The following is a 14375-nucleotide window of genomic DNA, read 5'->3' on the forward strand; positions in this document are numbered from 1 at the left end:
GATTCTCAGCTTTGAACAGCTCGGTGGCTTGTGTATGCCTATCAGGCTTGCTCTTACAACGTTGAGTCTGGTGCTGAGTTCGTTCGTTTTCAGATCTGAGGGCTGAGATGAGAGCATCTTCATCTCGGACTATTCTCATATGTTTCTGCGAGAGCTCTAGCTGTTGGCCAATTTCTATAGCTTTAGCTAGTGAGAGCTCCTCACCCCTATCGAGTAATTTCTCTTGGACCCTCTTATCATGGCTGCCATCAATGATGCAATCGACGATTATGTCGTCTGGGTCTTGGTAATCGCAATCCATGAGAATTATCCTCAGATCTTTTATGAAATGATCAAAAGACTCACCACTCCGCTGGCGCCTTTGTTTCAGTCGGTGTCTGGCAACTCTTTTGTTCTTTCTGGGCTGCACATAGTTCTGGAATTTGTTCAGCACTTCCTGCGGGTCGTCTTTCTCTCCTTCCTCCCAAGATAGAGTTTGGTAGATTTGACGACCTTGTTCGCCGATCCACGTTCCGAGCCATCCTGCTTGACGAGGCTTCGTTATGTCTGCGAGCGGCCCTGACAAGACAAAACTGACGTGATTTCTGAACCGGCAAAACTCCTGGTAGAGATCCAGACTCTCCCAGTCGATCGAGGGATGATCAAAGTTCGGAGATGCCATATTTATGGAGACGAATGGCGGCTTATGGCGTGAATATCAACGAACTTCTGACACCATGTAACGAACTCAAGCAGACTCCATCGTGCCGGAAGCGGAAAGCGCGTTTATTGACGCGGTGATGATTCACTCGTGTCTGACGAATAAGCGCGTCCGATAAACCACAACAACAATGCAAATACAAGTCAGAATAATACGTTACAATCTATAAAGTATGTACAATTAGAATGTGAGTACATCTATACAGTATGTACAATTAGAATGTGAGTTCCTCTATAAAGCATGTACAATTAGAATGTGAGTACCCCTATAAAGTATGTACAATTACAATATGAGTATGTCTATACAGTATGGACAATTAGAATGTGAGTACGTCTATACAGTATGTACAATTAGAATGTGAGTTCCTCTATAAAGCATGTACAATTAGAATGTGAGTACCTCTATAAAGTATGCACAATTAGAATGTGAGTTCCTCTATAAAGCATGTACAATTAGAATGTGAATACCTCTATAAAGTATGTACAATTACAATATGAGTATGTCTATAAAGGATGTACAATTAGAATGTGAGTATGTCTATAAAGTATGTACAATTACAATGTGAGTACATCTATAAAGTATGTACAATTAGAATACGAGTACATCTATAAAGTATCTATATAATAATAGCGTAAGGACTCGACTTTGTTATCCCTTTTACGCCGCACCCAGTGACCCGATGCCCACGGCACTAATGGATTTACGATCTACGAACCGCGCTCTTTGTTTATCACGTACAGCCATACTCAAAAAATCTGAATTAGCCGACGTTGGGGCCCAAAAGCATCCGATTAACTGCCGATACGACGCCATCTTACGACGCCATCGTATTGGCGTCTGCTGGGCGAAGGCGAAGCGAGCCGTCTGCTGATTGGACAGTCGAGTGGTGTGAACATGGGTGGTGTGAACCAAATGGTCTTTTTATTCCCTTGAACATTTTAAATTAGGATATATAAGGAAACGTCTTTATCGTCATTTTAATAAAGTTAAGTGGAGTGACGTTGCGATACTCGGGGTGCGTTGCATAAATCCTCGTAACTCAGAGAGGTGTAGCAGGTGGCGAGACGTAAGGAAGCTTAAAGATAACGGGCTGAAAACAGACGAACGATATGTCAATCTCTTTCTACACCGAACGGAAATAAAAGTATGAGAGCGGGAAGGCATGGCCTGAGCACTTCGAGCAGAGAGGACTGATTGGACTTAACTTAAAGAGAAAAAATTGGAGCTTAACGGAAGAAGAAGATCCCATGAGCGCTCCCCTATGCCATCCATAATGGTACAATCTATCCATACACCACATCCTCCCTTCCATGGATGTTCCACGGGTTTCGGCTAGTGTATTATTATTATTATAATGTCAGTACGTCGATAAAATATGTACAATTAGAATATTAGTATGTCTATAAAGTATGTACAATTAGAATGTGAGTATATCTATAAAGTATGTACAATTAGAATGTGAGTACGTCTCGACAGTATGTACAATTCGAATGTGAGTACCTCTATAAAGTATGCACAATTAGATTTAGCTCTTTCACGAGCTTCGATTCAGTATACAAAAAAAAATAAATATGTGAGTACCTCTTTAAAGTATGTACAGTTACAATATGAGTATGTCTATAAAGGATGTACAATTAGAATGTGAGTATGTCTATAAAGTATGTACAATTATAATGTGAGTACATCTATAAAGTATGTGCAATTAGAATACGAGTACATCTATAAAGTATGTATTATTATTATTATAATGTCAGTACGTCTATAAAATATGTACAATTAGAATATTAGTGTGTCTATAAAGTATGTACATTTAGAATGTGAGTCCATCGATAAAGTATGTATAATTATAATGTGAGTGCCTCGATAAAGTATGTCCATGTGTTTTATACTTCTCCCACCTCCCCACAAGCCCTCTCCCTCTCACAGATCTCCCGATGTCCCTGCTCTCAAATGTTGTGTTTGTGTGCTTCCCCCCTCTCTCCCCATCTTGTCTACCACTCCCCTTATTATATGTTTTATGTGTCTGTTTGATTTTTTTGTGTGATTAATGTTAGCTTTCACGAGCCTCGATCTTGTATACAAAAAAGAAGAAAAAAATTGGACAATTAGAATGTCAGTACATCTATAAAGTATGTACAATTAAAATATGAGTACGTCTATAAGGTATGTACAACTATAATGTGAGTACATCTATAAAGTATGTACAATCAGAATGTGAGTACATTTATAAAGTATGTATGATGATTATTAGAATGTGAGTACGTTGAATGTCTACCTTTCATAAATTGAGCAAAATATTGGCAGATGCAGTATTGAGCAAATGCAGTATTGAGCAAGATGCAGTATTGGCAGATGCAGTACTCAATAATAAATTGAGCAAAATATTGGCAGATGCAGTATTGGCACAATAGAGGATGTAAGGTGCTGTGCATAATTCAAGAATATAATCACGTGTCCTCTGACTTTTGACTCCGATCCCAAAATAATTTGACTTGCTTTATTCCCACATATTATTGCATTAATGTGCAGAATATGAAAGGAATGCATTATCAATTTGGAGTACTAGAGTCGGATTCACAGATGAATGCAGTGAATGAATGGGATGGCAACATCGAGAGTAAACCAGTTTTAGGACCGGCAGAGAAGATAACTGAGAAGGCAGTTGAGGAAGCGATAAAAGCAATGAAGAGTAGAAAAGCGGGAGGGCCGACGGGAGTTGTGGGAGATATGTTGAAGGCAGCAGGAAGTTGGGGTGTGAAGAGAATGACAGAGATCTGTAATCTGGTGGTGAAAAGGCCGCATTCCAGTGGATTTGGAACTGAGTACCCTCGTCCCTCTATACAAGGGGAAAGGTGACCCTCTGGAGTGTGTCTCGTACCGAGCGATAAAGATATTGGAGCATGGAATGAAGGTATTGGAAAGGGTGTTGGAGAGGAGGATAAGGAAGAAGGTGAAGATCGACGAAATGCAGTTTGGATTTATGCCAGGAAGAGGAACGACAGACGCGCTTTTTATTGTAAGGCAGTTGCAGGAGAAGTACATGGAGAAGAGGAAGAAGTTGTTTCTTGGGTTTGTTGAACTGGAGAAAGCATTCGATGGGGTTCCACGCAAAGTAATGACATGGGCAATGAGGAAGTTAGGAGTGGAGGAATGGTTGATCAGAGTAGTGATGGCAATGTACAAAAGAGCGTGCACAGCTGTAAGGACGAAGGACGGGAACAGTGGTGAGTTTGAGGTGAAGGTGGGAGTGCATCAGGGGTCGGTACTAAGTCCACTACTATTTGTAGCTGTGATGGAGGTGCTGGCTCAGAACGTAAAGGAGGGTTTACCGTGGGAGTTGTTGTGTGCAGATAATCTGGTATTGATTGCAGAAAGTATGGATGGACTGAAGGAGAGGATGAACAAGTGGAAGGAATGTATGGAGGCAAAAGGTCTGAAGGTGAATATTGGAAAAACGAAGGTGATGGCAAGTGGTGAGGTGGAAAGAACTGGGAAGTGGCCATGTGCTGTGTGCAGGAAGGGTGTCGGAGTGAACTCCATTCAATGTACAATGTGCGCTGAGTGGGTTCATCAAAAATGTAACGGTCTGAGAGGGTCATTAACCAGTGTGGCAGCTACATTCAAGTGTGAGGTGTTCACAGAGGGAGCTGCAGATGGAGGAAATGTTGAGTTGGATCTTGGAGACGGCGTGAAGCTGGAAGGTGTGAAAACATTTTGCTACCTTGGAGAAATGCTGAATGGAGAAGGTGGATCAGACTCGGCAACGGTTGCTCGAGTGAGATGTGCATGGAAGAAGTTTCGGGAACTGAGTGGCATGCTGATGAGGAGGGGAGTGTCATTGAAGCTGAAGGGAAAGGTGTATGCTGCATGTGTGAGAAGTGTTATGATTTATGGGAGCGAGACATGGGTAATGAATGTAGAGCAGCAACGAAGGCTGGAACGGGTGGAAATGCGAATCGTTCGGTGGATGTGCGGAGTATCGTTAAGAGAGAGGAAGACAATTGATGAATTGTGAAAGATGATGGGAATAGAACCTGTGATTGATGCTGTGAAGAGAAACAGGTTGAGTTGGTTTGGTCATGTGTGTGAGGAAGGATGAAAGTGACTGGTTGAGAAGAGTGATGTAAATGAATGTAGAAGGAAGTAGAGGACGGGGAAGACCGAGAAAGACTTGGCTAAAGATGGTGGAAGAAGAAATGCGGGCAAGGGGGTTAACAAGGGGAGATGCAGAAAATAGGGCAAAATGGAGAAGATTGTCATGGGGACCGCAAGGCTAACCCCCACTCTCGCAGGGAAAATGGCCTTAAAATGCCTGTTGTTGTTTTGTTGCCTCAATATCTTTAATCTGCCTCAATATCTGTACATACCTCAATCTCTTTAATCTGAATTAATATCTTTAATTTGCCTCAATATCTGTGCATACCTCAATCTCTTTAATCTGAATTAATATCTTTACTTTGCCTCAATATCTGTGCATACCTCAATCTCTTTAATCTGCCTCAATATCTGTACATACCTCAATCTCTTCAATCTGAATTAATATCTTTAATTTGCCTCAATATCTGTGCATACCTCAATCTCTTTAATCTGAATTAATATCTTTAATTTGCCTCAATATCTGTACATACCTCAATCTCTTCAATCTGAATTAATATCTTTAATTTGCCTCAATATCTGTGCATACCTCAATCTCTTTAATCTGAATTAATATCTTTAATTTGCCTCAATATCTGTGCATACCTCAATCTCTTTAATCTGAATTAATATCTTTAATTTGCCTCAATATCTGTACATACCTCAATCTCTTCAATCTGAATTAATATCTTTAATTTGCCTCAATATCTGTACATACCTCAATCTCTTTAATCTGAATTAATATCTTTAATTTGCCTCAATATCTGTGCATACCTCAATCTCTTTAATCGGAATTAATATCTTTAATTTGCCTCAATATCTGTACATACCTCAATCTCTTCAATCTGAATTAATATCTTTAATTTGCCTCAATATCTGTGCATACCTCAATCTCTTTAATTTGCCTCAATATCTGTGCATACCTCAATCTCTTTAATCTGCCTCAATATCTGTGCATACCTCAATCTCTTTAATTTGCCTCAATATCTGTGCATACCTCAATCTCTTTAATCTGCCTCAATATCTGTGCATACCTCAATCTCTTTAATTTGCCTCAATATCTGTGCATACCTCAATCTCTTTAATCTGCCTCAATATCTGTGCATACCTCAATCTCTTTAATTTGCCTCAATATCTGTGCATACCTCAATCTCTTTAATCTGCCTCAATATCTGTGCATACCTCAATCTCTTTAATTTGCCTCAATATCTGTGCATACCTCAATCTCTTTAATCTGCCTCAATATCTGTGCATACCTCAATCTCTTTAATCTGCCTCAATATCTGTGCATACCTCAATCTCTTTAATCTGCCTCAATATCTGTGCATACCTCAATCTCTTTAATTTGCCTCAATATCTGTGCATACCTCAATCTCTTTAATCTGCCTCAATATCTGTTCATACCTCAATCTCTTTAATCTGCCTCAATCTCTGTATCTCTGGGTATGCCAGATCTACCCAAAATTTCAGAGTCGATGAATATATTTTGATTTTTTTGCTTTATTTTTTCCAAATAAAGTCCATTTGTCTTATTCTAGTCTTAATCATTGAGGAATATTTATTCAGAAACATGTATTTGAGGATTCTTGGAGCTTTCAAGGCTTTTAAAGCATCTGATTGGCCTACCTAAAACTTTTTGAGACCCTCCCAAAATTCTGCCTTCAATTAAGGCCTTGTCCCCCACCCCAAATATTGCTAAGCTTAGCACGAGTAAACTTGCTACTCTGTGTAATCGCCGAACCCCAGCCAGGCGAAGCCAGCCTTTTAAAAAGGAAACCTCTTTGTGCCAGATGTTGTTTGTATGAAAAAACCTTTAACGAGTTATTCCCTCTTAGAGGGTATCCTGTTTTTATCGGAACTCCAATGCTGTGCTTCCTGTGCCATTTACAGGCCCTTCGGAGCAGACGATGAGAGAAAAAGGCTTCTTATCACCATCTGGCACCGGGATAAGATGTCCAGGTCTGGACCATGTGTCTCTCACTCTTATTGCAAATCTGCCTTTACGACCTTTACGACCCTCAACTGCTCCCCAATTACAATGCATGAGAAAAATGTTTAAAAAAAACAAAAACTAGTGTTGGACCATTTTCGAACTGGCACTTGTACTCAAATAAAAGATGAGTACTGTACATCATAAAAAAAACTTTTGTGTTCCAAAGAATTTAACGCACATTAAACATATTGCACATACTGTATTTCTTTTTCTGTTTGAGGTTTTCTGATAGGTCAAGCAACAATTTGAAGCGTAATAGGTGTGTGTGTGTGTGTGTGTGTGTGTGTGTGTGTGTGTGTGTGTGTGTGTGTGTGTGTGTGTGTGTGTGTGTGTGTGTGTGTGTGTGTGTGTGTGTGTGTGTGTGTGTGTGTGTCTCAGTATGTGTCTCGGTATGTGTCACTATGTCCAAGGCTATGTCTGTCCAGGTCATCACCCTTTTACCATTTGAGGTTTTGTCATCAAATTTTCAACAAAGCATTGTTATGAGAATATGGAGAAGAATAATGAATAATTCGGTCAAAATGTCAAAGGGCAAAGTCACAGTGAGTACAAATAGGCCTTATTATTCCATTCATCGCACAGTGCGAGATGGGGTTTGTTTACCATATGAGCATTTGTCATCAAATTTTTGACAAACCTTTATTTTGAGAACATGCAGAACACCAATTAATAAATTTAACATTTTTTTTCGGTGTTGTTTTCGTCAAGTTTAATTTGAGTACAAAGTGCATGTAGAGGGTTTGCATTTTGGGATGCTTTCTAGCTATTAGTGTTTTAATAAGTAAGGACATTTTATAACTACAGACTTGGCATTTAATATGGAATATATTTTTTTTCTTGACTTGGGTTTACTTTCTGAACTCGGTATATCAATCTGGTGAGTTTCTTTTACGCTTCGGTGATTTCTTTGTTAAAAGAACCATGTCACTGATTGTCTTTCGCAGCAAGAAGTCGATAACAGGATTATATCACAGGTGGCGTGACGAAATGTACGGACAGGTACATTTGACGATTGGCTTCACAATCGGGTATATAAGGGTTGTTGCGTTCTGTATTAGTGGAAAACAACTGCTGCACGTCTACAAACGTTATTGCCGCTTCCCCTGGAGATGGTCCGTCAACTCGACAATGCTGTTTGTCATGGAGTGGTGGCTTTACGAAATTCCGGCATGAAACAGCGTGCTATTGCTCGGCAGTATGGCATCACTCAAGGTCAGGTGTCAAAGATCCTGAAACGAAATGCTCAGAGGGTTGTCCCTACTCCAATACCGAAGCCAGGACGTCCCCGCAGAACCACAAGGAGGGATGATCGCCAGCTGCACCGGTTAGTCCGCAATGGCCGTACCAAGTCAGCTAATCGGCTTAGGGCTGAGTGGCAGCAACTGACAAATGTGCCTGTATCCAGAAGGCTAGGCAACCAACGACTGGTTCCAGCAGGCTATCGTGCCAGGCGTCCCCTGAGAAAGCCACGTCTGACCAGACAACACCGCCAGCGCCGATTGCAGTGGGCCAGAGAGCACTGTCAATGTCAGACAGAACACTGGAATCACGTGATCTTCAGTGACGAGTCTATATTTCTGGTCTATCGTCAAGATGGCCGCGTCCGAGTGTGCAGACAAGTGCATGAAGCCTACAACGAAGATCGTCTAGTGCCAAGAGTCCAAGCTGGAGGTGGTGGGGTGCCCGTTTGGGCTGCTTTTCATGCAGGGGGCAAAACTGACCTGGTTGTTCTGAATGGAAACCTGAACCAGTTCAAGAACAGGGCCATTCTGGAAGAAACATTGCTTCCATTTGTTCGTGCAGCCTTTCGAGGAAACTTTGTCTTCCAAGATGACAATGCACGGCCTCATCATGCTCGCATGATCCAACACTTTCTTGTTGACCGTGGTGTAGAGCATATGGAGTGGCCTGCCATGTCCCCGGATATGAATCCGATAGAGAACTTGTGGGCAGAATTAACGCGTCAAATCGACAACTTGGACCAGCAGCCGACCTCTGTGCGTGAATTGCAGCAGGCTATTGTCACTGCATGGCAAGCGATTCCTGTCCAAACCTTGGCAAATCTCGTGAACAGCATGCCTCAACGTGTACATGCTCTCCTGAATTCTCGTGGGGGTTGCACGACGTACTGAACTGTAATTTTACTGTCCGTAATCCCAGTCATAATTTAACTTTTGTTTTTGTTAAAAAAAAATTGGCTAATGTGCAAAATAAAAAGATACTTCTGGAAAACGCACAGAAGTTTAACACATTACTGTCCGTGAATTGAGTTCGATATCAGTTTGCATCACTTTCAAGGATCAATTTATTTGCTTTGAAATGTCAAATGTGGTTTTTGTTTCTTTTAAAGGTCACATTAACAAAATCTAGAATAATTTCAACATAATTCCAATGAACCTTTGGTTCTAAGTCATCTTGAAAAGTAAGTTCACCCCCACAAAAAATATATTCCATATTAAATGCCAAGTCTGTAGAAAGAGCAATCAAAGTTTCCGGACCCTCATCAGGACTTGTTTTGTGTGCTTTTCTCGAGCATATTTTACGGACGTACTCACATTGTAATTGATGGCCACCGTACCCTGTACATACTTTATGGATGTACTCACATTGTAATTGAAGGCTACGGCACCACGTACATAGTTTATGGACATACTCACATTGTAGTTCGCATCTAATTGTACATACTGTTACGTTTGTAGGGGGTAGACAGTGATTACCTTAGTCTAGGTAGAATTGCATAGGTAGTGTGCTACGACTGTCGTGAAGAAGAAGAAACCCCATGTATCACAAGTAGGGATCCGGTGGACCGTATGTCGTGTAAACGCGTATCTTTGTTCCCATCACGAGGGGTGGGGTTATGTTAATTTGTTAGGGATTATGGGTAATTAATCCCTTGTATGTAATGGCCTCTGTTATTTTTCCTCTGATCCTTATGACAACAGCAGCACACACACATAGCCAGGCAATCGCGCATTTATAACACTAAATAAAAGCAACCGGAACCGGGACATTCAACTACAGCTGGTGCCACAGCCGTCACATCACAACACAAGCAGGCAGGTCCTGGAGGCCACACCCCGAAGAGCAGTGATTGGTCCGGGATTGATTGGCACAAAGACTGCTAAGATGGAACGATTGGATTGGTGGAGCAGGCACGGATGACATCAGAGCCTTGAGTATAAAAGAACGCTCTCCCCAACATTTTCCCCTCTTGACTTCCTCTCATCTTCTGGGTTTGTTGGCGAGCGGTCGTCTCCCCGACATTTTGGTTTCTCATGGCTTTTCTGTCTCGGCATCTGGAGTTCATAAATAGCAGTCACCTACACGGTGCCTCTTGAGCTGGAGGCTTGGAGGTGTTCGTGGAAGGCGGGTGCATTTGTGTGCTCTCTTGGAGCGGGGTTCCGATTGAAGGCATGGCCGCATTTTCCTTTGCTTGGCACATCGGTGTTGGTGAACAATATCGACAGGGACGAGCGGGGGTGAGTGGAACGGGCGTGGCCTGCTGACTTCGCGCTCGGCAGCGAGTTATTCCATCGAAAACAATTATCTTTTCTACCCCCATTAATCCAAACGAAACCCACTTCCTCCAAATTCCCTGTTTTCTTTCCCGAAATCCCCTGTCGTGTTAATAGTGTTTATCCTGTGTACCCTGCCCCAGCCCTCTCTTTTCCACAGATCTCCTGATGTCCCTGTTCCCTACTGTTGTTGTGCTTCCCTCTTTCTCCGCCTCGTGTCTCCCGCTTCCTTTGTTACACGTTCTGTGTTCGCTCCGATGAATCAGGAGATGGACCAATGGTACATGGAAATCGATTGGAGTATCGCCTTTCCATAACCCTGCACAAATGTTTAGCAAACCAGAATCCAGTGATTGGAAATGTTCCTCCAGAAAGATGGAATTACCCGGGTTCACGTTGCAGATTACAACTGGTAAAGCATGTCAGAGTCTCATTACAGAACCAGCCGAGCGATTGCTAAACGTAGCTTCAACTTGTATTTTTTGAGGGGAAGATCTGCCATGCTTCTGTGAATATGGCAGCCATTGCTACTGAAATGCATTCCAAGAAGTTACATTTCTTTCTCCAGAATCAAATTACGGTTTGAAATTGGCAAATGAAGCTCCGGCCCCTTAACTAGGAAAGGGTTGTGTCAAGCACGGCCTTGGAGGGAAAGAAATTGATGTACATTTATGGGTGGCAAAATTTCGTGATCCATGTTTAATTGCTTTAGATTCTTTGGCAGAATATAATTACCACTTGCAAATTGAATCGTCCGGTCGGTGAATCGGGTCAGACGGGATGCCCTTCAAGAATCTTCAGGAAATAGAGGAGACTCATTATTGTGGTACCTCACAATTCTGGGATGATAATCATAGCACATTGGGTTGAAAGGTCATTAGGATGCCTAATTTGGGTTTCGCAGAGGCGTTGGTGGAGCGAGATGTGGATAGCTTGGATTGTGGATCGGGTTCAGAGAGTGCAGGAATAAGTTGTGGAGACATCCACAATGAAAAGACGGTTCATGGTGAATGTAGGATTCATAATAATTTGCATAGATGGACGATTTTGATCTGAATGAATGAGTGAATCACATCACACCACACACACACACACCCACACCCACACACCACACACCACACACCACACACATCACCACACACCATCATTATCACATCATCACATCACACATCACATCATCATCGTCATCACATCATCATCATCATCACATCATCATCATCATCATCACATCATCACACATCACATCATCATCATCATCATCATCATCATCATCATCATCACATCATCATCACCACACATCACCACACACCGTACCAATCGCACTGCACAAACTCACACAGTTAATGAGTGAAATGATGAATCACACCTTGTATATTTAACCAAATTAGCGTGTCTTATAGTTGGGAGAGATTTGGATAGATTGGGTTGCAAAATTATGAAATGTACACCTTGTTTGTCAGGTATGACCAGATTAATTTTGTTTATTACCTCCGCCACTGAATGTGGATGGAGCTTATGGTGTCTGTCTCTGTTTGTCTGCTTGTGAACAGGATATGTCAAAAAGTTGTGGACGGATTCGGACGAAACTTGGTGGACAGGTTGGGTGTGTGACGAGGACTGATTGATCTGAAGATCTGGCCTAGCAGTTTGATACAAAACGTAAACTGTTCAGCTTGGAGGAGGTATACTCTCTACCGAGTGCAGCTCTAGTTATTCCGTTCCGTGCACAGCAGGATATGGGGTTTTGCAAGCACTTCTGTCTGTCTGTGTCTGTGTCTGTCCGGGGCACAACCTTTTAACATTTGAGTTATTGTCATCAAATTTTTACCAAAGCTTATTTATGATAATACGGAGAAGGCAAATTAATAATTTTGTGAAAAGGTGAAAATGTCAAAGGTCAGCATCACATATAATCGTCAATTTTCATCCAGTTGACCTGAAATTTCAATTTACCATTTCAGTTTTGTCATCAAATTTTCAACGAAGCTTTATTATGAGAATATGCAGAAGGCAAATTAATAATTTGATCAAAAGGTCAAAAGGTCAGCCTCACATAAAATCATCAATTTTCATCCAATTCACCTGAAATTTTAAGAATTTGTACATTGTGTCACTGAATTTGTTCACCAATCAAAATGTAGTGTCTGATTGTTTTTTTGTTTTTTTTAGATCAAAAGGTCAAAGGTCAAGGTTGCATAAAGTCACCAATTTTCACCCAATTGACCTGAAATTTAAAGAATTTGCATACCGGGTCACTAAATTGGTTCACTAATCAAAACGTTGGTGTTAATTTTTTTTAAGATCAAAAGGTCAAGGTTGCAAACGATCGTCAATTTTCATCCAATTGACCCGAAATTTCAATAATTTCCAAATTTGTTCTCAGTCAGGTCGGTCTCTTGACTGCTACTCCCCACTGACAAGTAATCCGTGTAATCCAGTGCAACCTGCCGCATGGTCGGGTAGTTAGCGACTAAACCGACTACCCTCACTAGCTTGTCAGTGGGGAGGGTGACTGTGACACCCTGCAGGACTAAAAGGAATACCTGTTAAAGGGCGGATGTGCTCCCGTTAGGCCATCCAGTACGGAGATGGTGTCTCCTAAAAAAACGCCCATCCAGTTGGACCGGCTTTTTTAATAGTAGGTTGTCAACAGCAACCGCTCAGGGTAGTACTACCGTTCTGACTTAGGAGCGTTAAAATGGTGTCCGGAACCATCTTATACACTCCGTGTCAGGATTGCTGGTCTTACTTTTTGTCTCACTCAAACGATCGCTGCCGTGCTCGCCTTACCCTCTCTTTCTTGCAAACAAATGTCATACACTTTTCGTCATCCACTTTTCATCATACACATTTTCATCATTCACTTTTTATCCTACACTATTACCTCCAGGTTTTATCCTATACCTCCAGGTCTTTAAAACGGCTGTTCACCACCATCTCTTATCTTCCCCCATCCAAAGCCTTGATCTTTTCTACCCCCGCTAATTTCACCCCAAATCCACTTTTTTGAAATACCAACTTCTGTCCGGGAAGTCCTTGGTGTCCTTGTGTTTTATACTTCTCCCACCCCCCCCCCCCTTCCCACGCCTCCTCCCCCCAAACCCTCTCCCACCCACACATCTCCCTGCTCTCAAATGTTATGTTTGTGTGCTTCCCCTTCTCTCCCCATCTTGTCTTCCACTCCCTCTTTTTATATATTTTGTTTGTCATGGTTGATTTGTTTGTGAAATAAATGTTAGCTCTTTCACGAGCCTCGATTCAATATACAAAAAAAAATAATAAAAATACACTATTCATCAAACACTTTTCATCATACACTTTTCATCATACACTTTTCATCATACACTTTTCATCATACACATTTCATCATACACATTTCATCATACACTTTTCATCATACACATTTCATCATACTCTTTTCATCATATTCTTTTCGTCATACACTTTTCATCATACACTTTTCATCATACACATTTCATCATACACTTTTCATCATACACATTTCATCATGCACTTTTCATCATACACTTTTCATCATACACTTTTCATCATACACCTTTCATAATACACTTTTCATCATACAGTTTTCATCATACACTTTTCATCATACACTTTTCATCATACACTTTTCATCATACACTTTTCATCATGCACTTTTCATCATACACTTTTCATCATACACTTTTCATCATACACTTTTCATCATGCACATTTCATCATACACTTTTCATCATGCACATTTCATCATACACTTTTCATCATGCACTTTTCATCATGCACTTTTCATCATACACTTTTCATCATGCACTTTTCATCATACACTTTTCATCATACACTTTTCAGCATGCACTTTTCATCATACACTTTTCAGCATGCACTTTTCATCATACACTTTTCAGCATGCACTTTTCATCATACACTTTTCATCATACACATTTCATCATGCACTTTTCATCATGCACTTTTCATCATGCACTTTTCATCATGCACATTTCATCATGCACTTTTCATCATGCACATTTCATCATGCACT

General features: G+C 41.1%; 1 protein-coding gene across 3 annotated transcripts in view; it reads left to right on the top strand.

Annotated features, from left to right (window-relative positions):
- LOC137438829 (regulator of G-protein signaling 3) overlaps positions 1-14375 on the top strand; it is a 305803-nt gene that overhangs the window by 126449 nt on the left and 164979 nt on the right. For all 3 annotated transcript variants that reach the window (XM_078767307.1, XM_078767304.1, XM_078767306.1), the window contains exon 5: positions 6725-6793. In XM_078767307.1, coding sequence (XP_078623433.1) covers positions 6725-6793 — 69 coding nt within the window. The remainder of the gene's footprint in view (positions 1-6724; positions 6794-14375) is intronic.

This window comes from Myxine glutinosa, chromosome 13, assembly GCF_964187855.1.
Source record: "Myxine glutinosa chromosome 13, kmMyxGlut1.1, whole genome shotgun sequence".
Classification (NCBI taxonomy): Eukaryota; Metazoa; Chordata; class Myxini; order Myxiniformes; family Myxinidae; genus Myxine; species Myxine glutinosa.